Source organism: Staurois parvus, unplaced genomic scaffold (assembly GCF_062004578.1).
Source record: "Staurois parvus isolate SC_StPar_1 unplaced genomic scaffold, SC_StPar_1.0 ptg000154l, whole genome shotgun sequence".
Lineage (NCBI taxonomy): Eukaryota > Metazoa > Chordata > Amphibia > Anura > Ranidae > Staurois > Staurois parvus.
In genome coordinates, this window is record NW_028317950.1 from 4,848,048 (window position 1) to 4,873,612 (window position 25,565).

Sequence of the window (25,565 nt, forward strand, 5' to 3'; positions counted from 1 at the left end):
TTTCTGATGATTTTCACTCCATTGTCTTACAGACAGAATTTACTTTAGAAAAAAAACCAAACAAACAAATAAAAAAAACAATATGGCAAATATGAAAGACGCACATTAATAAGGCTCTGCAACTATTACTACATCAATAAATTCATTTTTTAATGCAAGTAGTGTAAGTACTCATATTGGACTTGTGTATCAGCTTCTTGCCTTCCCTTTACAAGATTTCTGTGAGATTTGACAAACAGCATAACTGTTAAAAGGCCGCTGAGATAAAATCACTTACAGGATTTTCCACCTAAGAAACAAATGTTGTACACTGCCTGAGATGAGGTGTAGATTTTTCAAACAGCGCAATGTATAAATATGTGATCTGGAGGGCAGAATATACTGGAGCAGGGATCTCTAAACTATGGCCCATGGTCCACATCCGGCTTGCTGCAAGATTTTATCCGGCCTGCAGCTAGCGCCAGTGGTATGATGTAAGAGGGGGACTTTGATAGTGATCCTGATATAAGAGGGAGGCCCTGATGGCAATACTGATGTAAAAGGAGGACTCTAGTGTGAATCCTAATGTAAAAGGGGAATTCATGTAAGAACAAGACTCTGATGAGGACTCTGATGGGGATTCTGATGTAAGGGAAGGACTCTGATGGGGATCCTGATGTAAGAGGGGGAAATATGGTGGTAATCCTGATATAAGGGGGGACTATAGTGGGGATCCTGATGTCTTAGATTGTAAGCTCCAAGGAGCAGGGCCCTCCTAACCCTCTTGTATTGAACTGTATCGTTGCTGTTTTGCCTCCCTTTATATTGTAAAGCGCTGAGAACTGTTGGTGCTATATAAATCCTGTATAATAATAAGTAGGAGGGGAACTTTGATGAGGATCCTGATGTAAGAGGAGAACTCTGAAGAGGATCCTGATGTAAGAGGAGAACTCTGACGAGGATCCTGATGTAAGAGGGGACCTCTGACGAGGACCCTGATGTAAGAGGGGACCTCTGACGAGGACCCTGATGTAAGAGGGGACCTCTGATGAGGACCCTGATGTAAGAGGGGACCTCTGACGAGGACCCTGATGTAAGAGGGGACCTCTGACGAGGACCCTGATGTAAGAGGGGACCTCTGACGAGGACCCTGATGTAAGAGGGGAACTCTGACGAGGACCCTGATGTAAGAGGGGAGTTATGACTGGGATCCTGATGTAAGAGGGGAGTTATGGTGGGGATCCACATGTAATAGGGGGACTCTGATGGGGATCCTGATGTAAGAAGAGGCTCTGATGGGGAACCTCAATGGGAGCACCCTGCAACCTTGTGCAATGCAAGTGACAGTGGTGCCAGTTTTTAAGGGTTAAAACAGAAGGCAAGGACATGACAGAACACCACCTCACTGCTTCTAAAATGCCCTCTGAAGAGATATCCACTGCACTGAAAAAGCTGAATGTAGAAGCTGATTGGTTGCCATGCACCACTTTCCAGATTCTATCTGTTCCAGTTTTAATAAATCCCCCTTATTATTTTTAAAATGGAACTCCACGGAAAGTAAAAGTGTTCACTTGCAATGGTGTTGCCCCTGCATTACGGGGGTTAAAAGCTTGTTTAGGTCTAGGTTACTGGGAAAAGCAGATTTACTTTCCGTCCTCCACTCCCCCAGGCTCCCTCCATATTGCTAGACCAGTCCCCACAGCCTTTTCTTCCCTGCACTCCAGTGATCGCAGGTCATTTGATGTCATCGAGTCAAATGCAGAGGCCATAGTCTTGCATTGGACCTGAGGCTGCAGAGGGACAATACACTGATAAAGTATAGAGGTGTGCCACCTGCTGGGGAAGAGGATTGGGTAAGTAAAACTGCATTTTCAGTCCCCCAGACCTAAATGAGAATTAAATTTACATACATTTTATATTATTAAATATTTTATATCATATTATCTATCTTATTATATTTTTTATGCTTTTACGGCTTAGCTGAAACCAGGGGCGGACTGACCATTCGAGCACTCGTGCACTGCCCGAGGGCCCGGGGTCAGTAGGGGGCCCCATGAAATGCCCTTGGTACCTTTTTTATAGGCTTTTTTGAGTGAGAGCAAGGACACAGGGGCCCCATGATACCCTATTGCCCGGGGGCCCCATGAGTTGTCAGTCCGTCCCTGGCTGAAACTTGTGCTTTCCAATGAAGTTTTGTTTAGTATATATTTTATTTACAATGTGTGCTATGTGTTTCGTATCGAATGGCTTGGAGCACCGCTCTAAGTGTGGAGATATCTGCTACGGAGATCCACAGCTAGTGTGGTTTCTGGCATCACAAATACTCATCCATAAGTCTTATGTGTAGGTAATATGGAGACTCCACACCCTGAGTAGCCCAATCTATGGGAAGAGTGAAGAGACGCGTTTCACCTTGCTCTTGAGGCTCAGTCATAGATGTCTCTGTGACTAAGCCTCGAGGGTGGGGTGAAACGCTTCATTTGGTCTAGGAGGAGCCTAGGCTGAAGCCGCTCTTCACTCTGTGTGTTTGTTCATTTTTGGTGCCCTCTGTTCCTAGAATCCTGAATTGAAATTGTCTTTTTCCTGGCAGATCACGTAATTGTGCGGCTAGAATTGGTGTTCCGTGATATTACCATTGCTGTGACCGACTTCATCTTCTATGATTGCTCAGCTGTAATGGATTTGGCAGTCTCTAACCCGTGAGTTTCTGGGCTGGTTGTTCTTTTTTTCATTGAGGTGACTGGAGAATCGTTTGATTGGGTGTTTGAATACTGTGTCTGCGTTTTCTGCTACATTAGTTTATATAACAAATTGGGCAAAGTAACCTATAATAGCCAATCAGAAATTGACACTTAACTCCTTTCCACTGGCTTCCCACCACCCGTTTAAGAGATCCTGGGCTTCCCAATCACTGGTCCCAGTGATTGGCTGTCACAGGCATCACAAGGCACAGAGCCACTCTGACTGGCTCTGTGCATTTTGCCTTTGACTTGCATCTTGTAATGACAACTTGATCACAGGCCACTTTTTTAGCTTTTTTTATGCAGTGCTGTTTATAAACGGCGCTCAAGAAAATTGAGTACCCCCTGTAATAAGGTGTTTAAACATATATTTTTTTAGCTTGGTATATCCTGCCTCCCAATCCCAGATATCATATTTATAGTTTGAACTGTTTGGCCATAATGCTAGAGTGGGGTGATTTTTATTTTTGAATAGAGTGGAGATTAATGAAACCCCTGTGAAGTGTGAGGAATTCCTCCTATGCTGGTCACAAATGTATCCATGTGCTCATATAACTGGCCAAGCCAATCAAAAAAATGTTGCAGACTGAGACTTTTTATCAAATCTGCAAATTATGGAATAGATATAATCACCAGGTTGGTATAGCCAATCAGCCATTGATTATTGGAATATTATTAATCATTTTGCACCGAGCAGCAGCACTGAGATACTTTGTTCCTGAAAATGGTCATATTTCAGTTGATCAGATTGTTCGATTACATGATGGAAACGGAGATGTGATCAATAATTTACGATTGTATCTTAATTATCGATCGTAATCCACTTCTCTGTGTGCTGCATATCAAGCAAATTAGTTGTTGACTAACTGATCAATTATTCCTATCTGGAGAGATTGATCATAAAAAAATCGATCATTTATTTGCGCATGTATGGCCACCAATACTGATCACAGATTACTACCTGAATGGACACCATCAGACCCCCGTTCACACCTAGTATTTTTAAGCACACTTTTTTGTGCACACATTTTCCCCAACATGCATAGGGCAGCTCTTTTATTTCAATGGACTACAATATGCGCAACAGGCACGAAAAGTAGCTCATGTAGAATTTTTGTTGCATTATGCCGAGCCTGTTACGCATTATTGCACACGTCTGCTTGCTGTGTTTAGGGTGCCATTAACAATGAATGGCACTGCAAAGGTGACTCACATTTCTAGTGTGTTTTGTAAACATGCGCAAAAATGTTTGACTTAGCATGCATTTACAAAAATGCTCAGGCGTGAATGAGGCATTAGAAAGTTATCGCTGATGCAGGTGTCCCCATTTCCCTCTACTCCTGTCCTGGAGAGGACTGTAGGATTTTGGTTTTTCCATTACTGCATGACACACAGAACAGATGGAATTTCGGAGAAAATGTGAAAAAGTCATCTCTGGTATTTTTCATGATTAATTGAATTGAGCATTTTTCTGTTTTGCAGGTGCGGTGGGTGTGTGAGCAGTCCTTGGAGGTGTCACTGGTGTCTATCGGAGCATGTGTGTACCCACAACGCAGAGTGCAGCCAGACTCTCATCTACAGCCAAAATGTAAGCACCAGCTTTTATATAATGCAGTGGTCTCCAAACTGGGGGGCTGTATGTTGCCCTCTGCTTGCCTTTATCTGGCCCTTAGGGCTCCTTGCTTCGAAATGTGGCATTGGATATGCTTTTTTAAAGCACTCTGAATGTCAGTCAAAGCCCCTGTCACTAAATAAAATGGTCACCTTATAGTCCTGTTCAAATGTTGCTTTTGCATTGTTTTGATTAAAAAATTATACCCCATGTTGCTTTCTCCGTGCTTCAAAGCGTCTCCAAAGCCTCCATGGAAAACTTTGACAATTCTCGATAACAGCACCTGCAGCTTTTGAGGAGCTTTTATTCAGAGTTAGCTTTGCTTTGTTTTGAAGGTATTCTAGGTATGAGATATCCCAGGATGCACTGGGAAACCAACAAGTGAACCAAAAAGACCTCATCAGCAGTCACTTCTGCTTAATATGTATATATTCTGGAATTTTCTGGTGCAAAAGTCACATCTGGTTTGCAGCATGGAGCAGCAGGAAGGTGAAGGCAGGGTTCAGACCAGAGTGTAGCAACTAGCAGATAGCATACGTGGTGTGCAACATGAGAACACTATAGCAGAAGGTGAGCGGGGACCAGAGAGAGAGGACTGAGCAGCAGAGAATCAGAAGAGCTGGGGTACTAGAGCAGGAAAAAATAGCAGATATTACATATGGTGTGCAGCATGGGAGCAATATAGCAGGAGGTGGGTGGGGACAGGAGACAGAGGAGGGTTAGCAAACCAGAGGATCTGCAGAGCTGGGGGTTACTACTGAGCGGGGGATCAGTGGAGCTGGGTATTGTTACTGAGTAGGGGATCAGCAGAGCTGGGGTTTACTACTGAGTGGGGGATCAGCAGAGCTGGGGTTTACTACTGAGTGGGGGATCAGCAGAGCTGGGATTTACTGCTGAGTGGGGGATCAGCTGAGCTGGGATTTACTGCTTAGTGGAGGATCAGCAGAGCTGGGATTTACTGCTGAGTGGGGGATCAGCAGAGCTGGGATTTACTGCTGAGTGGGGGATCAGCAGAGCTGGGATTTACTGCTGAGTGGGGGATCAGCAGAGCTGGGATTTACTGCTGAGTGGGGGATCAGCAGAGCTGGGATTTACTGCTGAGTGGGGGATCAGCAGAGCTGGGATTTACTGCTGAGTGGGGGATCAGCAGAGCTGGGATTTACTGCTGAGTGGGGGATCAGCAGAGCTGGGATTTACTGCTGAGTGGGGGATCAGCAGAGCTGGGATTTACTGCTTAGTGGGGGATCAGCAGAGCTGGGATTTACTGCTTAGTGGGTGATCAGCAGAGCTGGGATTTACTACTGAGTGGGGGATCAGCAGAGCTGGGATTTACTACTGAGTGGGGGATCAGCAGAGATAGGGTTTACTACTGAGTGGGGGATCAGCAGAGATAGGGTTTACTACTGAGTGGGGGATCAGCAGAGATAGGGTTTACTACTGAGTGGGGGATCAGCAGAGCTGGCGGTTACTACTGAGCGGGGCATCAGCAGAGCTTGGAGTTACTGCTGAGCAGGGGATCAGCAGAGCTTGGGGTTAATACTGAGTGGGGAATCAGCAGAGCTAGGGGCTACTACTGAGTGGGGAATCAGCAGAGCTGGGGTTTACCACTGCGTGGGGAATCAGCAGAGCTGGGGTTTACCACTGAGTGGGGAATCAGCAAAGCTGGGGGTACTACTGAATGGGGGGATCAGCAGAGCTGGGGTTTACTTCTGAGTGGGGGATCAGCAGAGCTTGGGGTTACTACTGAGCGGGAGATCAGCAGACCTTGGGGTTACTACTGAGCGGGGGATCTGAAGACCTTGGGGTTACTACTGAGCAAGGGATCTACTGAATGAGGATTCTAAGAAGCTGGGGATCTGCTTAATGTGGGTACTATTGAGCCAGGGTTCCACTGGACCCCTTTAAAACAAATCGAAAATCAACACAACCAGGGCATTTGCCAAGCTTCATTAAAGCTTCAAAAAAAACATCTCAGATGCATCACCAATACATCAAAAAACATGTTGAATTGGTAGGCGCATTGATGAGTGTTCTGTCAAAGTCAAAGCAAGTGTAAATGAGCCATTAGGGCAGTGTTCTGGCTTGTGTAGCAATTGTATATGCTATTTTTTTTCCCAAGAAAGTGAATGTAGCACTTGTCCCCATAGAGGCCACTGTGGAATTGAATAGGATTATTCTCAGGTTAGTGCAAAGCAACCAGGTAAACAGCTGTCCTCTATCCACTCTGCCTCAGTAAACAGTCTAGTGATCTCTTTTTGTAAATTTTTTGCTGGTAGAACTTGGGGAGGGGATCAGGGAGTGAAGCAGGGTACTCCAAAATGGAACAGATTGCTCTTGGAGGACACTTCTACATTGACAGCAGCACTAGTAATCACGGAGGTTAATGATAATTGGCTAGGACAATATATACGTGCATAGCTCATCACCATGCACTAAAAATGTAGAACAAGTCATAGACTGAGGTAGTGCACATTTTACGGCCAGAGACCATGAAAACTTCAGCACAAGAGAGGAAGCTTCCCCATACAGAACATTACAGAAGAGCACAGCAGTGGGTAGATGTTGTTGTACTATTGACGGTTGGGCTACATGAAGAACCAGCCATTGAATAAAGATCAGCAATCACTCTACGAGACCCCTAGCACACCAAGGCCACTAGGAGTGCAGAGGCATGACTCAACCAAGAGAGGAATCTTTACTCCTGGGGTCCCAAAGTGTACTCAGTCCATAGACACAGTCCTAATGAATAAGTCCACTGTCCAGCCTAGAAGTGCCCAAGGGCAAGCAGATCCAATGAAGCTCAGAGGTCCATTCCCACAAAGGGGAAAGGCATTCTCCTCTGGACACCAGCCTATTTAACAGGAACCCATTCACCATCTGAGCACACCTCCCCAGGGATTGGATATGCCCTGTTAATTATTTAAGCCAGGTATTTGAATCCTCCAGCCCTAACCTCCAGAAGCTTCTCCTAGAGTCAGGAAGAGGTAATCAAACTCTGAGTCTGGTGTCTCGAGCAGACCAAACAAAACAATTTTTGTCTCCTGTGGCTACAGCAGACGCCCCATACTAAATAACAGCCTATGTATGATTGTCCTACATGAAGTTGCCCTTTAAGGGTGCTCCTTGATGCTTTTTTTCAGTATCTGTGGGACAGTATCTGTGGGATTAAAGAAAAGAAAGTTGGTGGGTCCCTTGATGACGTGTTTCAAGAGACAGAAAAAGGAAAGGCGATAGGGCATATTTGCTCAGTCTGTCTGGATATGAAAGTAAAAAGTTATTAGAAGTTTGCCTTAAATTTTTAAAAGGTCATGGACCCCAATTCCACTTATTACTTCTCGTAAAACAAAAGCATTCATATCCGTGGTTGTAGTAGCCTCCTACTCAGATGTCTTCAATCTGTCTAAATCTGGTAAATATCTTGTGCCTCCTACAGGATGAAGATAAGGAGCTGTCGGGTCCAGATAATTGCCCGAGAATAGAGAGGGTTGAGGGGTCCCGTCTGATTCCTGTTGGCTTGGAAAGAGAATTGGACCTTATTGGACGGAATCTCAATCTTCTCAATGTGAGTTGGTTTTGCATAGTGCGGTTGAAAAAAAGTCCATCTAGTTCACCCAATGGAAAAAAAAATAGAATAAACAGAAAACCTCCATATACAGAATCCTATAACCACGGCTGATCCAGAGGAAGACAAACCCCCCCCCCCCCCTCCCAATAAAGCTTTTTTCGATTTGCTCCAGCAGGGGGAAAAAATATTTCCTGATTTCCCATAAGACCATCATATTTTCCCGGGATCACCTTCTCCTGGTGTTATTACCTAGAAATGTTGGTATCCAGTTTTCTTCAGATCAGGAAGCTTTTGTCATAGAAACCTAAAAAAATATGGAGGCTGCCACTGCTGACCTGAAAATGTCATTGTTGTGTCTTCAATACTAAAAAGTCCAATTCTAATTAATTATTTTTTAACTTTGCATGTAGCAGGGAAGAAATATAACCTCTATTAAAGCAGAACTCCAGAAAAATAAAAAAAAGCTCACTAACCTCTTGCCACCCACCTAATGCATAATGCAATGATCTTAACCTCAATGATTTGCATTTATGTCCATGGATGGCCGAGCACAGGGAGTATTCTATCATAGGCAGCTCTAGGTCTCTAGTAATGATCTTGTGATGGCAGGACAAGCTCCTGATCATGTGACTACTGTGACAGCCAATTGCAGCGGTCAGGTAGTCCATCCTACCCTCTCCTGAACATAAAGACCCACTTAATGGGTCGCCAGGGCTGGGTGAGAACAGGTGAGCAGATAAAACTAAAAGAAAAAACAAACAAAAGGCTTTTGTTGCAATACTTATATCCATCACTAGATGTCCTCAGCCTTTGAGGTTGATTGACAGCCAGCATCATTTAAACCACTTTCTCTGAGCGCAGGCTGTCAAGGACCCACCCCCAGCCTGTGGTTGGACTGTGAAAGGGGAAGTAGCACAGTAGTGAGCAGGGGCCGACTGACCATTTGAAAACTCAGGGACTGCCCGAGGGCCCGGAGTCAGTAGGGGCCCCCATAAGATGCCCCTGGTACCTTTTTCATAGGTTTTTTTGAGTTTGGGCAAGGACACAGGGGCCCCATAATCCCCTATTGCCTGGGGGGCCCCATGAGTTGTCAGTCCGCCCCTGGTCGTGAGCATATTTCCCTATCACTCCGCTTTATTTCTTAACTCTTCTTTTCCCCTGTCAGCATGATTCTATCAGCACGTGAACTGATTGGCTTCTTGTACTGCTTCTTCCTCTTCCAGTCTGAGTTCTGCTGTAGGTTCAACTGGTGAGAGCCTTTGGGTATCCCTCCATGCTTCTGTCTAAGCAGGCGAACCTATACGCAAGCTGGGTATATAAAAGAGTCATAAATGTAAATGCTGATAATAGCCCGAGGAGCAAATATATATATAGATATAGATAGATAGATAGATAGATAGATAGATAGATAGATAGATAGAGAGAGAGAATGAATATCTGCCTGGGATTAAATCTTTCCTCATTCCTTCTAAATCTGAATATAAGGTTTGGGTAGTGTTCCACTTTAGCTTCTAGAACTGAGATTGTATGGTTTCTCTCCCCTGTTTGCCCTGTTTTCCCACAGAAAAAAAACACTTTGCTTCACTAAAACCTGTGTCCTAATTCCAGTTAAATACATTTAAATTACTGGTAATCACATGTAATAGTGCTGGAGTTCTTATCACAGGCCGGATATCATGCTGAATGGCATGTGATTTGTGTTAGAGCAGCTGGAAGAGTCATTGGGCAGAGATGTGTTCTCTCGTCTCTGCAGACCGCTTATTCAATAAGAGACTGGGGGGGGGGGGGGTTAAGGAAAAGTGCAATGTCCAAAAACAACCAATCAGATCTCTCCAAATAGGGGTTCCAATTTTTCCGTGCACCCATAGGCTATATTTCAGGTATAAATTGACTGTGAGATAGTGATATGAGCAGTGTAAGATGCATAGTAGCTTCAACTCTGTTTTTTGCAAAAAAAATATATATATACAGTGTGTGTGTGTATGCATGTATGTATGTATGTGTGTATGTGTGTGTGTGTATATATATATATATATATATATATATATATATATATATCACACATATAATTGCAACTGAACTCCAGCAGTAGACGTGCATGCTGAGGCAAATGATCATCAGATTGCACACCCGAAGTCTGCAGCATCCAGTGGACAGCAGGGAGGAGCATGAACAGCTACAGAGATGCTGGGGAAGTGTTCTTCCATATAAAGCTCCTCAAAGTGGATCCGAGGGGAGGGTGCTGCGATGTTCCTCCATTTTCTGTCTGAACAGCTTCAATCCTCATCAGTTCCCTCTACTTTTTAGTCCATCTCTCACGGCTGTTAGCCTTCTTTGCCATTAATCATTTTTATTCCCTAATATTACATGACAAAACACATCCCAGTATACCTTCAGACATGCATGCTCAAGCAACTGGTAGGCAAACTGCAGCTAAAGTCTACAGCATCCAGTGGCCAGGAGGGAGGGACATGCACATCTAAATGGATGCTCGGGACGTGTTCTTTCTTGAAAGAGGAGCTGAGGGAGGGTGCCATGCTGTCTCCCCAAACCAGCAGCAGTCTTTGCTGATAAAGTCACTGGGTCTGAACCCCAGCCTTACTTTTTTGAACCCACACTTGTAGCAAGTGTTTTCCTGTATCACCCTTTGAAGCTGCAGAAGCTATTTTGAGCCCACCTTCATTTCCTGTCTGAATAGCTTAAATCATCATCAATCCCCTCTTCTCCAGAACTGTTGTTGCCAGCCTCTCACAGAAATTAGTTTTCTGTCAATCATTTTGTTCCTGTTATATGAAAGCACACATAGGGATGCATCCCTTTAGATTTGCATGCTCCAGCAACTGATCAGCAGAGTGCACAGCTAAAAGCTGCAACACCCAGTGGACAGCAGGGAGGAGCATGCATATCTAAAGCGAGACCAGGGATGTGTTCTTTCATGTAATGTTCTTGAAAGATGATCTAAGGGATGGTGTTGTGATGCTTATAGGAGCTTTTTGGCCCCTCCCACCAATCCTAGAGTGAAGACCAGCAGACAAACCCAGTGATGAAGTCCTTGAGATTTATTATTACTTACAGCTGAACTCCAGTCTTGCCTTTTTTCCCTGCATTTGTAGCAAGTCCTCCTCGGTGTTGAAACTGATTACTCTCAATTCCCTGCAAACTTTCATTTCCATGATATAACCCTTTGAAGCTGCAGCTGCTTCTTCATTTTGAATCCACTTTATTTGTTGTCTGGACAACTTCAATTATCAGCAATCCTCTCTTCTCCTGAATGGTTGTTGCCAACCTTTCACAGCTATTCGCTTTCTCTGCCATCATTTATTTTTTTTCCCTAAGTATATGAAAGAACACCTCCCAGACATCCCTTTAGATGTAAGCAAAAGAAAACCACGAAAGGACGCATTCTCCTCATGCATTACCATGGTTACAAATGAATTAATTAAAAACGCAACAAATGGATACTCTCAAACCAAATGTAAAAAACAAACATGAAGCCAAATGGGTCAATGTCACACGACTGGAGTCCTGTGATGATGGTGCCCGGTGGGAAAAGCTGACGCATTTCATGAGTTGATCTCCCTTTTTCAAAGCTAAGATGGTAGAGAATTTTTTTACATTTGTTTGTGAGTATCCATTTGTCACGTTTTTAATAAATTAATTTGTTACCACGGTAATGCACGAGGAGAGTGCGCCCTTTTGTGTTTTTCTTTTGCTAGTATCAAGACTCCCCCATCTTTAGAGGGCTGCACCACACCAAGTAACAGATACAGTTTTACATGTGGAGCATGAAGATTAGAGCGCTGGTGTTTGTTTCCTTTGGATCCCTTTAGATGTGCATCAAGCAACTGATCAGCAGAATGCATGGGCAAAAATAAAATAAAATAAAGGAGTGCGCTTGCAGATATGCACATTCTTGCATGCTGCTGCATGGCCAGGGGCAACCCTATATAAAAAGCCACATCTGTCTTATGAACGCGACATGGCTCTTAGCACCAGAATCTGTGAGGTACCATAAGGCTAGCCATTTCTCCAGCTTCTAATAAATTCTGAAATTCTGTGCATGCACTTACTGTTTAATCAGATTGCATTTTAAAATCTTTTATTTTTCTGTTTGGTTTTGTATTACTGCATTTTGTACAATGTTCTTTCCACTGTCTTCTCTGAAAGGTAAGGCTGGAATTTTATTGCCATTTTAGAGCGGAGATTCAGATTATTACAAATACAGCCTGTACTGCTTAGCCTAGTTCACTGTAATGGAGCAATGATTTCTGCACCCTGTAACTAGTATTTCTATGACATTCTAGGGCGGGGTTCTGGAGTACAGCTGTATCATAGAGGTGGAGGGTTCCCCCATCACTCTGCGAGCACAGGTGGAGAAAATGTCTGGAGAAGAGGACCTGTATTCAGTGCATTGTGAGACCTACAAGGTTCGTAGACATCTGTGCTAGAGGAGAAGATTCAAAGACCATTGTACATAGTCATTCTATAAGGGGTTTATCATGCTTCTTGGTTGTGGGCCCCGAAACATACCTGTGATGACAGAAATTCCCCCGTTTATGTCATGGAAAAGCTGCTTGTGTGTTATTTTTGCCCATCCACTCACAAATGCTCTACACCAGCCTCTTTTTAACTTCTTTACCCAAGAGGAACCCTTAAAATAATTTTAGGTCTCTGGGAAACCCTGCTAAAATAAATTCACTGGAGGTCAATAAGCAATATGGCCCTTACATTTATAGTCAATAGGAAGAATGTCTCCTCTAAGAATACCACCCTTACAGACAGCTAGGGCAAGTGGCATTAGACCTAGAACCATGCAGGCACCATCAGATGGGAGATCCGTCCTCCATGGCTCAAGAAAACTCTTGCAGCTGCTGAATGCCATAGAATTCTGTTAGAGAATGGCTGCTCTACGCAGTCTCCCGTTATTAATGCCATACTTTTTTCACCTGAGTCTTGCTATGTCCTTTATAATCCCACTTATTTAGCATATACATATATATATAAAAAAAGTGTGTTATAATAACTTACATTCTCTAAAGCAACACCTACCTTTCACCTTGGCCACCAATCACCCCAGCACACTTTGGTACTCTCTCTTTAGCACACAGTGAACTCTCCTTACCATGAAATGGTTGGTTGGTTGGGCTTGCCTCCGGAGCCAGAGTTCCTAGTCCTTCCATGCCCAAGTGTAAAGGTGAGATATACATACAGTATCAGTAATAGTTTGTATTTTCCCATATAACCTAGCTGGAGTACTGAGTACAAGAGGGAGGCTTGCCTAATGACGGTCATTCATGGATTGAATTTCGACCAGTTCCCAATGAATTGGCCAAAATTCAAGCCATGGGTGGTCCTGCTCCGCAAACTTCGACCAAGAAATCAAAGGAGCCAGGTGGTTAAAAAAAAAAAAAAAAAATAAGCCATACAGTGCCTGCAGCATATAAATTTATTTTTTTTTTAAACCCCTGCTTACCGGGGGTCTTCTGCACAAACCAGATACCCACCCAGTAGCTTCAGCGTTGTCCCTTTGCTTGGTCCCGTGCTGCCATGTTGAGGCGTCATGTCATTGGTAGGCACTAGGTTTTCCCCAGTTCAGCCAGCCACCCTACTTATGACATGCTGCTTGGCCTGCCCCCCTCCTATGGATTATTATTATTATACAGCGCCAACAGTATAAATAAATTATTATTTATATAGCGCCAACAGTTCGCTCAGCGCTGTACATTATAATAGGAGACAATACATGAGACAGTACAGTAACAATACAATATAATACACGAGGGGTTCGAGGGCCCTGCTCCTTGGAGCTTACAATCTAGGATTAAATGGTCATTCCCTCCAGGGATATGCACGTCACAAATCCAGGAGGCAAAGGGCGCGCAGTCCATGTCATTCTGGGCGAATGAAGTACACTAGGGGTCTAACCTTAACACATTGTAAAAAAAAAAAAAAAAGACAGGACTATTTAAGGATGGGGGGGAAGAGGAGGGAAGAGTTCCGAAAGGGTGAAGAGCCACTTCAAGACAGTTCTACGTGTGTTCCTGACATTACATGACAATTCCTTTAACAATAAAATTGTCCAATGTTACCATTAGCTTACGAAGTGTTCTTGACGATGGACTGTAATTTATGTTATAAAAAGTCTTAATAAAATATCATGTTTTATAAAAAAAAAAGTGTCCAACTTATTAAACTCTGAACTGTTTTAGAACATATTTGCTAAGCTCTTACGTGTGTAATAAAGCAGCTCAGATTTAATAAGATTGAAGTTTCATAAAATATATAGAAAGCACATGCTGCCGCCATTTTGCCCCTCCTTATAGTCCGCACCTCATAAGGCCAGCAGTGCAGATCGAACTATAAAGGCCCCCTCCACACTATGCTGTTCCATTGCAGTGTGTTGGTCACATCGCATTAAAGTGTTACTAAACCCACAATAGTAACATCAGTCTGTATATGCAGTAAATCATGCTTGTTATACTCCCTGTGGAACCTAAGGGGTTAATCTTCTGCATTGTGTAAAAAGGTTGTTTGATCCTGTCTTCTCTGATCCTCCCCTTCTACTGTCCCCAATCCATCTGCTGGTAGAACAGAGCCTTGGGGGCAAGCTCTACATGCTCAATGTGGTGTGTATTGCTAGAGAGTTGTTTTTTTTTTCTCTTGGGAAAGTGCATATGATCAGCACAGGGCCACTCAGCACTGTCCAAACAGAGGGTCAGGGGTTCTGCATCCTCCTAGAGCAGAAAGAAAACTCTTCCTACAAGCTTTAACCAGTGCTCTGCTGGACACTGATAAAAGTCACAGGACTGCTATATACTACTGATGGGAGCAGGTATTTATCAGTTTATATTTACTAAAATAATTGCATTTCCATGTTCTGTGTACTGTGGGGGACCAGCTAGAGTGGATGCATGGTCCGGGGAGACCAGCTAGAGTGAATGCAGGGTCCGGGGAGAGACCAGCTAGAGTGAATGCAGGGTCCGGGGAGAGACCAGCTAGAGTGAATGCAGGGTCAGGAGAGACCAGCTAGAGTGAATGCAGGGTCCGGGGAGACCAGCTAGAATGAATGCAGGGTCCGGGGAGAGACCAGCTAGAATGAATGCAGGGTCCAGGGAGACCAGCTAGAGTGAATGCAGGGTCTGGAGAGACCAGCTAGAGTGAATGCAGGGTCGGGAGAGACCAGCTAGAGTGAATGCAGGGTCGGGAGAGACCAGCTAGAGTGAATGCAGGGTCCGGGGAGACCAGCTAGAGTGAATGCAGGGTCCGGGGAGACCAGCTAGAGTGAATGCAGGGTCCGGGGAGACCAGCTAGAGTGAATGCAGGGTCCGGGGAGACCAGCTAGAGTGAATGCAGGGTCCGGGGAGACCAGCTAGAGTGAATGCAGGGTCCGGGGAGAGACCAGCTTGAATGAATGCAGGGTCCGGGAAGACCAGCTAGAGTGAATGCAGGGTCGGGAGAGACCAGCTAGAGTGAATGCAGGGTCGGGAGAGACCAGCTAGAGTGAATGCAGGGTCCGGGGAGACCAGCTAGAGTGAATGCAGGGTCCGGGGAGACCAGCTAGAGTGAATGCAGGGTCCGGGGAGACCAGCTAGAGTGAATGCAGGGTCCGGGGAGACCAGCTAGAGTGAATGCAGGGTCCGGGGAGACCAGCTAGAGTGAATGCAGGGTCCGGGGAGGCCAGCTAGAGTGAATGCAGGGTTCGGGGAGGCCAGCTAGAGTGAATGCAGGGTCCGGGGAGACCAGCTAGAGTGAATGCAGGGTCCGGGGAGACCAGCTAGAGTGAATGCAGGGTCCGGGGAGACCAGCTAGAGTGAATGCAGGGTCCGGGGAGACCAGCTAGAGTGAATGCAGGGTCCGGGGAGACCAGCTAGAGTGAATGCAGGGTCCGGGGAGACCAGCTAGAGTGAATGCAGGGTCCGGGGAGGCCAGCTAGAGTGAATGCAGGGTCGGGAGAGACCAGCTAGAGTGAATGCAGGGTCGGGAGAGACCAGCTAGAGTGAATGCAGGGTCCGGGGAGACCAGCTAGAGTGAATGCAGGGTCCGGGGAGACCAGCTAGAGTGAATGCAGGGTCCGGGGAGACCAGCTAGAGTGAATGCAGGGTCCGGGGAGACCAGCTAGAGTGAATGCAGGGTCCGGGGAGGCCAGCTAGAGTGAATGCAGGGTCGGGAGAGACCAGCTAGAGTGAATGCAGGGTCGGGAGAGACCAGCTAGAGTGAATGCAGGGTCCGGGGAGACCAGCTAGAGTGAATGCAGGGTCCGGGGAGACCAGCTAGAGTGAATGCAGGGTCCGGGGAGACCAGCTAGAGTGAATGCAGGGTCGGGAGAGACCAGCTAGAGTGAATGCAGAGTCCTGGGTTTAGCAACATTTTGTTATCCAGTTCATCAAGCCTGGACTGCCAATGCATGGTAATGTATAGCAATGCTGGTGATAGCCCCCCCGTGGTGTTCCCTCCTGACCCCCCCATGGGTCCATAATGTCCACAGGCGGGTGTTCTGAGAGAGTGATGGTCTTGTGTTACTTTAAGGATCACAACTAATTTGTCCTTTTGGCTCATCCTTATAACCCCGAGATTAGTAATCAGTACATTCTACAACCTTTTGTGTCTATGGTCAGTACTTGATTTCAGATTCTTTATTTCTCTTCCAGTACGAATACCCTCTGAATACGTTTGAGCATCCAGTTACTGTGTATGTGAAGAAGGGGGATGTATACCGAGTAGACAATAAGGATGATATAAAGGGTAACTCCTCAGTCTGTCTATGTCCTTCTGTTACTTTTTATAATAATTAACATTTTTGGGCTCATTCGCACGGGCATCTATCATTGCCGTCCCACTGAAAACCAATCTGCAGGAAATTGCTTTTCAGAGAGAGACATATCACCTCCTCACGGCCTGTTTTAACCCTCAAGATGCTGACCCACCACACGCATTGCACGTAGTTGTAGTGGGGCGCAAGCAGTTATAAAGATTGCGTTGGGTGGCGATAATGCAGGCTGAGTACAATTTGCGTTTTGGTTTTTACAGCAAATTATCACAGCCTACGCACCGCATATGTACAGCTCTGAGCGGTTGCATTTATTTTATTTTATTTATTGCAGGTACTTGTATAGCGCTGTTAGTTTACGCAGCACTTTACATATATATTTTGCATTCACATCAGTCCCTAACCCTCAAGGGGTGTACAATCTAAGGTCCCTAAAATGCATTCATACATACACATACTAGGGCCAATTTAGACAGGAGCCAATTCACCTACCAGCATGTCTTTGCAGTGTGGGAAGAATTCCACACAGGCACAGGGAGTACATGCAAACTCCAGGCAGGTGGTGCCATGTTTGGAATTCGAACCAACGATCCTAGTGCTGCTAGGTGGAAGTGCCCGCCACTCACTCACTGTGCTCCCCGCATGCCCTTCTTTTGGTTGGCTGTCCAATGCGATCCAACCGCCTGCTTTAACCGCCCCCTGATTGCCTGTGTGAACGAGTCCATGGAGCCATGCTGAATAGGTGCGAGCCAAAGGCAAAGAATGATTTTACAACTGTGAACAAGGTACCTCTGAAATCCTACATTTGACCACTAGGTAGCGCTATATTTATAGACATAGTAGGGGAGATTTACTAAAACTGGTGCACACAGAATCTGGAGCATCTGTGCATAGTAATCAATCGGCTTTCAGGTTTTAGTCACCGTTCACACCGCTGCGATTGTGCGCAATTTCAGGTTCAATTTCAGGTTCAATTTCTGAAGACTTTATTGCTACTTGTGAAGATCTTCAATGATTTCTTGCAATTTGCAGTGCGATTTCTATTATATTCTATATATGTGAAATTGCAACAAAACTGCAGAAAAAGTAAAGCAAGAACTGCTTTAGAAATCATGCTGCAGCAAATTGCACATGTTAAGACACTGATATTCATTCCTTGCGATTTCAATTCGCAATCACACCAGTATGACCGACAACTTATGCAGGCCATAGATGGGGAGAAAACCGGCCGATTTTTCTTTAAAAAACGAAAAATCGGTTGTTCAATCGGCCGACATTACCAGGAACGGAAAAAAAAAAACGGCCGATTTTCATCCCGTCTACAGCCGGCAAAAAGTGTCTCTGCAGAGAGCTCCGCTATTTCTTTGACAGTTCTTTGACATTTATAGCGGCTGCAACATTGTATCTATTTGTATCTATTTCAGATACAGATGTTTTTATTCGGAAACAAATAGATACAATGTTGCAGCCGCTATAAATGTCAAAGAACTGTCAAAGAAATAGCGGAGCTCTCTGCAGGGACACTTTTTGCCGGACTGGAATTCTTCTTCTTCATCCTCCTTCTTCTTCATGCTCTTCTTCATCTTCTTCCTCATCTTCTTCTTCTTCCTCATCTTCTTCTTCTTCCTCATCTTCTTCTTCTTCCTCATCTTCTTCCTCATCTTCTTCCTCATGCTCTTCTTCATCTTCTTCCTCATCTTCTTCTTCTTCCTCATCTTCTTCTTCTTCCTCATCTTCTTCTTCTTCCTCATCTTCTACTTCTTCCTCATCTTCTTCCTCTTCTTCTTCCTCTTCCTCTTCCTCTTCTTCTTCCTCTTCCTCTTCTTCTTCTTCTTCCTCTTCTTCTTCTTCTTCTTCTTCTTCCTCTTCTTCTTCTCCTTCTTCATCCTCTTCTTCTTTCTCTTCTACTTCCTCTTCTTCTTCTTCATCCTCTTCTTCTTCATCATCCTCTTCTTCTTCATCATCCTTCTTCTTCTTCATCATCCTTCTTCTTCTTCATCCTCTTCTTCTTCATCATCCTCTTCTTCTTCATCATCCTCTTCTTCTTCTTCTTCTTCATCATCCTCTTCTTCTTCTTCATCATCCTCTTCTTCTTCTTCATCATCCTCTTCTTCTTCTTCATCATCCTCCTCTTCTTCTTCTTCATCATCCTCTTCTTCTTCTTCATCCTCTTCTTCTTCTTCTTCCTCTTCTTCTTCTTCTTCTTCTTCTTCCTCTTCTTCTTCTCCTTCTTCATCCTCTTCTTCTTTCTCTTCTACTTCCTCTTCTTCTTCTTCATCCTCTTCTTCTTCATCATCCTCTTCTTCTTCATCATCCTTCTTCTTCTTCATCATCCTTCTTCTTCTTCATCCTCTTCTTCTTCATCATCCTCTTCTTCTTCATCATCCTCTTCTTCTTCATCATCCTCTTCTTCTTCATCATCCTCTTCTTCTTCATCATCCTCTTCTTCTTCTTCATCATCCTCTTCTTCTTCTTCATCATCCTCTTCTTCTTCTTCATCATCCTCTTCTTCTTCTTCATCATCCTCTTCTTCTTCTTCATCATCCTCTTCTTCTTCTTCATCATCCTCTTCTTCATCCTCTTCTTCTTCTTCTTCATCCTCTTCTTCTTCTTCTTCATCCTCTTCTTCTTCTTCTTCATCCTCTTCTTCTTCTTCTTCATCCTCTTCTTCATCCTCTTCTTCCTCTTCTTTTTGTCTTCCTCTTGCAGGTCACTGCTCATGCGCAGATTTTTTTATCGGTAAAAAGATCGGCCGATTTGCCCATCATTGCCGCGAAAATCGGCCGATTGTTTTCAAACTTTACCGATAAAAAAAATCTGCCAAAATACCGAAAAACGGCTGACCTATTAACCCACTAACGATCCGAAAATCGGCCGATTTTATTTTCGGCCGAAAAATCTGCCGATTTTCCACACACTCTATGGCCTGCATTATTGCCAATGCTTAATTAAACAAGCTGAAGTTACAAGCTGATTGATTACCATGCACAGCTGCACCAGATTCAGTGTGTTCCAGTTTTTGTAAATCTCCCCCACTGTATGCTTGGTTATAGTAGTAGTTAAAAAGCAGCTTTTCAACAGTCAGTTTCTTTTAATAAAGATTAAAAATCAGTTAGTTGGTTATGGCTTGAAATAATCCTTCAGATAGTTAAAAAAAAAAAAAAAAATCACCCCAATGACTAAGCCCCATGGGCGGGGTGAAACGCGTCGGAGATGTGTGGCTCAGACGGAGCTGGCTGCCACTGACTGCGGCAATCTGCAAACTCTTTGCCTTTAAAACCCTTCAATTCAGTTACGCATTAAAACATTACATGCATTTTTAAATAAAGCTATAGTAGAGGGTTGAGAAAGTTGTCATTTAAGGGGTGCAGTTAAAGATAAAAAAAAGAATGCAGAGCTATCCTTCCTGTGAAAAGGCTCTGTACAAATGGGGTAAAAATGAATGATGTTGGGCTATTTTCTCTGCAGGTCGAATGTTATTTCTTCATACAGATTGAAATGAATCAGGAAAATACTGCATTATGGCCACTAGACGGAGCTGATTATCATAGGAAATAAATTATTTCCTATGATCGTTCGCTTCACATCATGGCCCTAATTGTCAAAGCACATGTAGCATTTTTTCCCATCTTCATGTGCTAAGACTAGCTATGAGGTTGGACAGGCACATCTCTTCCCTCCCCAGCCATCCGACAACACAACTGTCAAGGAGATGGTTGTATTGACAAACAACACTTTTCTCTCAGTGCTTACCTGCTTTCCTGGAACATATTATCTGACAGTTTCCCCTTCCCTTGCATTCCTTATGGGATGCTTGTGCTTAGAGATGAAGAAAAGTTACATCTGTCAAAGTAGCCATCTCCTTGCTGGCTGCGTTTTTGGATGGCAGTGGAGGGAGCAGGGTTGTCCTGCCTGACCTCACAGCTACTCTTAGCGCATAGGAAGACGGGACAAAGTATTTCCTCTTTAAGGTAACAGAGACCCAACAGATGCCTTTTTTTTAATTCTACACTTCAGGTTTTTTTTTTAAATAATTGAGGTTGTTGGCGATATATTCTGAAACAAACTGATCTCACTTTTGGTCTTTTGTGCTCTTCCTTTTGTGTCACTCCCATTGTCACCATCAGTGACGTTGTATAGCTGCTCCGTTGGACAATCAGACTGCAGTCGTTGCCAGGCCTTGGACCCCGAGTACATGTGCCTGTGGTGTGGTCAGGAAGAGGAAGCCTCATGTGTACATAAGGAACAGTGTGACCAGTCCACCATCAATGTTTGTCCCACGCCGCATATCTACTCAGTAAGTATTGGCAGGCGATGATGGATTTATGAGTGTATGGCTAAAGAGACCCTGTCCCAGTCTAATTTCATTAGAAAGCAGTCACAGCCTGCAGTAGAAAAGTCCAACCCTTGCCAGCCAGAGAAGAAGCCTTGATATTTTTATGAAAGCTGTGGTCTCTCTGCAGATATTCAACACATAATCTACTATGTCAGCATTAGAGCTCTCCAATCAACAGGGAACTTTGCTGATTGTACAGCTATAGCTCTGAATTGGCCTCCCCTCCAGCCCACCCTTGTCCCAACCCTCCTCTCCAGATCTGGCTTGTCTCCTCCAGTGCTACGCTGACAGGAGTAGTAAAACTGCTGTCACTACTACTGTCAGCTTGTAGGTAGGAACTCCCCATGTGGAGCCCCCCCCCACCTCACATGATACTACGGTTCCCAAGGCAGCTGCTCCTCCAGCCCACCCCTTGTCCCAACCCTTCTCTCCAGATCTGGCTTGTCTCCTCCAGAGCTACGCTGACAGGAGTAGTAAAACTGCTGTCACTACTCCTGTCATCTTTTAGGTAGGAACTCTCCATGTAGTGCCCTCCCACCTCACATGATACCATGCCGCCCAGGGCAGTTGCCCGTCCAGCCCACTCCTTATCCAGACCTTCCTCTCCACAGCTACACTGACAGGAGTAGTGAAACTGCCATCACTACTCCTGTCAGTTTGTAGGTAGGAACTCTCCATGTGGTGCCCCCGCACCTCACATGATACCATGGTGCCCAAGGGAACCGCTCCTCCAGCCCACCCCTTGTCCCGACCCCCCTCTCCTGATCTGACTTGTCTTCTAGAGCTACGCTGACAGGAGAAGTAAAGCTGCCATCACTACTCCTGTCAGCTTGTAGGTAGGGACTCTCCATGTGGTGCCCCCCCCCCACCTCACATGATACCACGGTGCCCCAGGCAGCTGTCCATCCAGCCCACCCCTTGTCCCGGCCCTGAGAGAGATCACCATTTCCACACATAGATGGGACCTTTTCTGCAGCATGCTGGCAGAGGCGGGCTTTCTACTGCAGGCTGTGGCTGCTTTCTAAAGAAGATAAACTTTTAAGCACGCCATACATGGAACAAATTTCATCCAGTTCCTGAGAAACCAATGCAAGCCTTGGGTGGTGACATCCCTCAGTCTGCAAATTGAAGAAGCCAGAAAATTGTCAGCCGAACAGAGGCTTCATCCAATCAGATGTAGTTACAGTTTGGGTATTCTGACAGCTGAGTGTTCTGTCTGTCAGTATACAATAGCCAATATGGGATATTTGTCCATCCATGCTGTTTATATGACAGAAAGCAGGATGCCATTACAGACCTCTACTTCTGAAAATGCTAGCGACCTGGCTGTCTTACCAGTTTCTCAACCCTCCAAGGCAATCGGATATCCCCTGGATCAACTTTGCCTATAAATGTTAGTATCCAGTTATATTCTGTGTATCTAAGAAACAATCCAGGACTTTTTTGAAGCAATCCACGGAGCTGGCCAGAACCAGCTCTTGAGAGAGTCTGTTCCACATTTTCACAGCTCTTACTGTGAAGTACCCTTTCCATGTTTGGAGATTAAATTCCTTTTCCTCCAGACGTAAAGAGTGCCCCCTTGTCCTCTGTGATGACCTCAGGGTGAATAACTCTACACCGAGTTCACTATATGGACCACTGATGTATTTATACATGGAGATCATATCCCCCCTTATGTATTATACATGGAGATCATATCCCCCCTTATGTATTATAGATGGAGATCATATCCCTTCTTATGTATTATACATGGAGATCATATCCCCCTTATGTATTATACATGGAGATCATATCCCCCCTTATGTATTATACATGGAGATCATATCCCCCTTATGTATTATACATGGAGATCATATCCCCCCTTATGTATTATACATGTTGATCATATCCCCCCTTATGTATTATACATGTTGATCATATCCCCCCCCTTATGTATTATACATGGAGATCATATCCCCCCTTATGTATTATACATGGAGATCATATCCCCCCTTATGTATTATACATGGAGATCATATCCCCCCTTATGTATTATACATGGAGATCATATCCCCCCTTATGTATTATACATGGAGATCATATCCCCCCTTATGTATTATACATGGAGATCATATCCCCCTTATGTATTAAACATGGTGATCATATCCCCCCTTATGTATTATACATGGAGATCATATCCCCCCTTATGTATTATACATGGAGATCATATCCCCCCTTATGTATTATACATGGTGATCATATCCCCCCTTATGTATTATACATGGAGATCATATCCCCCCTTATGTATTATACATGGAGATCATATCCCCCCTTATGTATTATACATGGAGATCATATCCCCCCTTATGTATTATACATGGAGATCATATCCCCCCTTATGTATTATACATGGAGATCATATCCCCCTTATGTATTATACATGGAGATCATATCCCCCTTATGTATTATACATGGAGATCATATCCCCCTTATGTATTATACATGGGAGATCATATCCCCCTTATGTATTATACATGGGAGATCATATCCCCCTTATGTATTATACATGGAGCTCATATCCCCCCTTATGTATTATACATGGAGATCATATCCCCCTTATGTATTATACATGGAGATCATATCCCCCTTATGTATTATACATGGAGATCATATCCCCCTTATGTATTATACATGGGAGATCATACCCCCCTTATGTATTATACATGGAGATCATATCCCCCTTATGTATTAAACATGGTGATCATATCCCCCCTTATGTATTATACATGGAGATCATATCCCCCCTTATGTATTATACATGGAGATCATATCCCCCCTTATGTATTATACATGGAGATCATATCCCCCCTTATGTATTATACATGGAGATCATATCCCCCTTATGTATTATACATGGTGATCATATCCCCCCTTATGTATTATACATGGAGATCATAACCCCCTTATGTATTATACATGGAGATCATATCCCCCCTTATGTATTATACATGGAGATCATACCCACCCTTATGTATTTATACATGTTGATGATATCCTCCTTATGTATTATACATGCAGATCATATCCCCCCTTATGTATTATACATGGAGATCATATCCTCCTTGTGTATCATAAATGGAGATCATATCCCCCCTTATGTATTATACATGGAGATTATATCCCCCCTTATGTATTATACATGGAGATCATATCCCCCTTATGTATTATACATGGTGATCATATCCCCCCTTATGTATTATACATGGTGACCATATCCCCCCTTATGTATTATACATGGAGATCATATCCCCCCTTATGTATTATACATGGAGATCATATCCCCCTTATGTATTATACATGGAGATCATATCCCCCTTATGTATTATACATGGAGATCATATCCCCCTTATGTATTATACATGGAGATCATATCCCCCTTACGTATTATACATGGAGATCATATCCCCCTTACGTATTATACATGGAGATCATACCCCCCTTACGTATTATACATGGAGATCATATCCCCCCCTTATGTATTATACATGGAGATCATATCCCCCTTATGTATTATACATGGAGATCATATCCCCCCTTAATCTCTTCTCAAGAGAGAATAAATTCAGTTCCTCTAATCTTTCCTCATAGCTGAGCTCCTCCATGCCTCTTATCAGTTTAGTTGCCCTTCTCTGCACTTTCTCCAGTTCCCCAATGTTCTTTTTGTGAATTGGTGCCCAAAACTGAACTGCATATTCCAGATGAGGTCTTACTAATGATTTGTACCGGGGTAATATGATATCTCTCTCTCCGGAGTCTATACTTCTTTTAATACAAGAAAGGATTTTGCTCGCTTTAGAAACTGTATAGACAGTGGGTGGGGGGGGGGGGGGGGTGTTACACTTCGTGATCATGTTTTAATTGCTTCTCTTTTAGTTTTTCCCATCCACTGGGATTATTGATGGAGGAGCAATCATAACGATTAATGGCCGGAACATGGGCCAGAAAGCAGAGGACATATCAGTGACTGTTTGTGACCAGCCGTGCACGGTTTTGCCTGAGTTGTATGTCGTCTCTAACAGGTAGGTATACAGTCTGTACAGTGTTCCTTTATTATTACACTGCATAGGTAAGAGGTTTTGATGATTTTGTATGGCTCCCTTTAAATGCGATGTCTTATTCACCAGCAGCTGCTTACACACTGTTGTCAGGCCTTTGGGGTGTTTAATTTCAGTGCCTGGTCCATTATAAAAGTTCCAGTAGCTGGCTTTTATCAAACAGAACGCTTCCTGAAATAGATGTGTTTATGGCTCTGCATGCTGCCGGATGGCATTTTACTTGTAATGGATTTACTGCCTTGGATCATTGCCATGCGTCTTCACCCTGTAGTACACTAGTGCCCTCTGCTGGGAGGTAGTGGTAATGCACTATTCTAAATAAAGCTTCATACATGTTTTACACTGTACTGCAGCCTCCTGTCTGCCCTATAAGTGGGCTGTTATGCCCGGGAGGTGGCGTGGCTTCTGTATCATGTGACCACTGTGATTTGCCTGATCAGAATCCTGTCGGTGACAGCTTGGTCAATGGGC

At 44.1% G+C, this 25,565-nt stretch overlaps 1 protein-coding gene across 3 annotated transcripts in view; it reads left to right on the forward strand.

Annotated features, from left to right (window-relative positions):
• Nucleotides 1-25,565, forward strand: part of PLXNB3 (plexin B3) — a 145,202-nt gene that overhangs the window by 87,555 nt on the left and 32,082 nt on the right. For all 3 annotated transcript variants that reach the window (XM_089674947.1, XM_089674948.1, XM_089674946.1), the window contains 7 exons: nt 2,570-2,678; nt 4,203-4,308; nt 7,766-7,894; nt 12,202-12,324; nt 16,546-16,639; nt 20,792-20,961; nt 24,913-25,058. In XM_089674947.1, the coding sequence (XP_089531073.1) occupies nt 2,570-2,678; nt 4,203-4,308; nt 7,766-7,894; nt 12,202-12,324; nt 16,546-16,639; nt 20,792-20,961; nt 24,913-25,058 (877 nt within the window). The remainder of the gene's footprint in view (nt 1-2,569; nt 2,679-4,202; nt 4,309-7,765; nt 7,895-12,201; nt 12,325-16,545; nt 16,640-20,791; nt 20,962-24,912; nt 25,059-25,565) is intronic.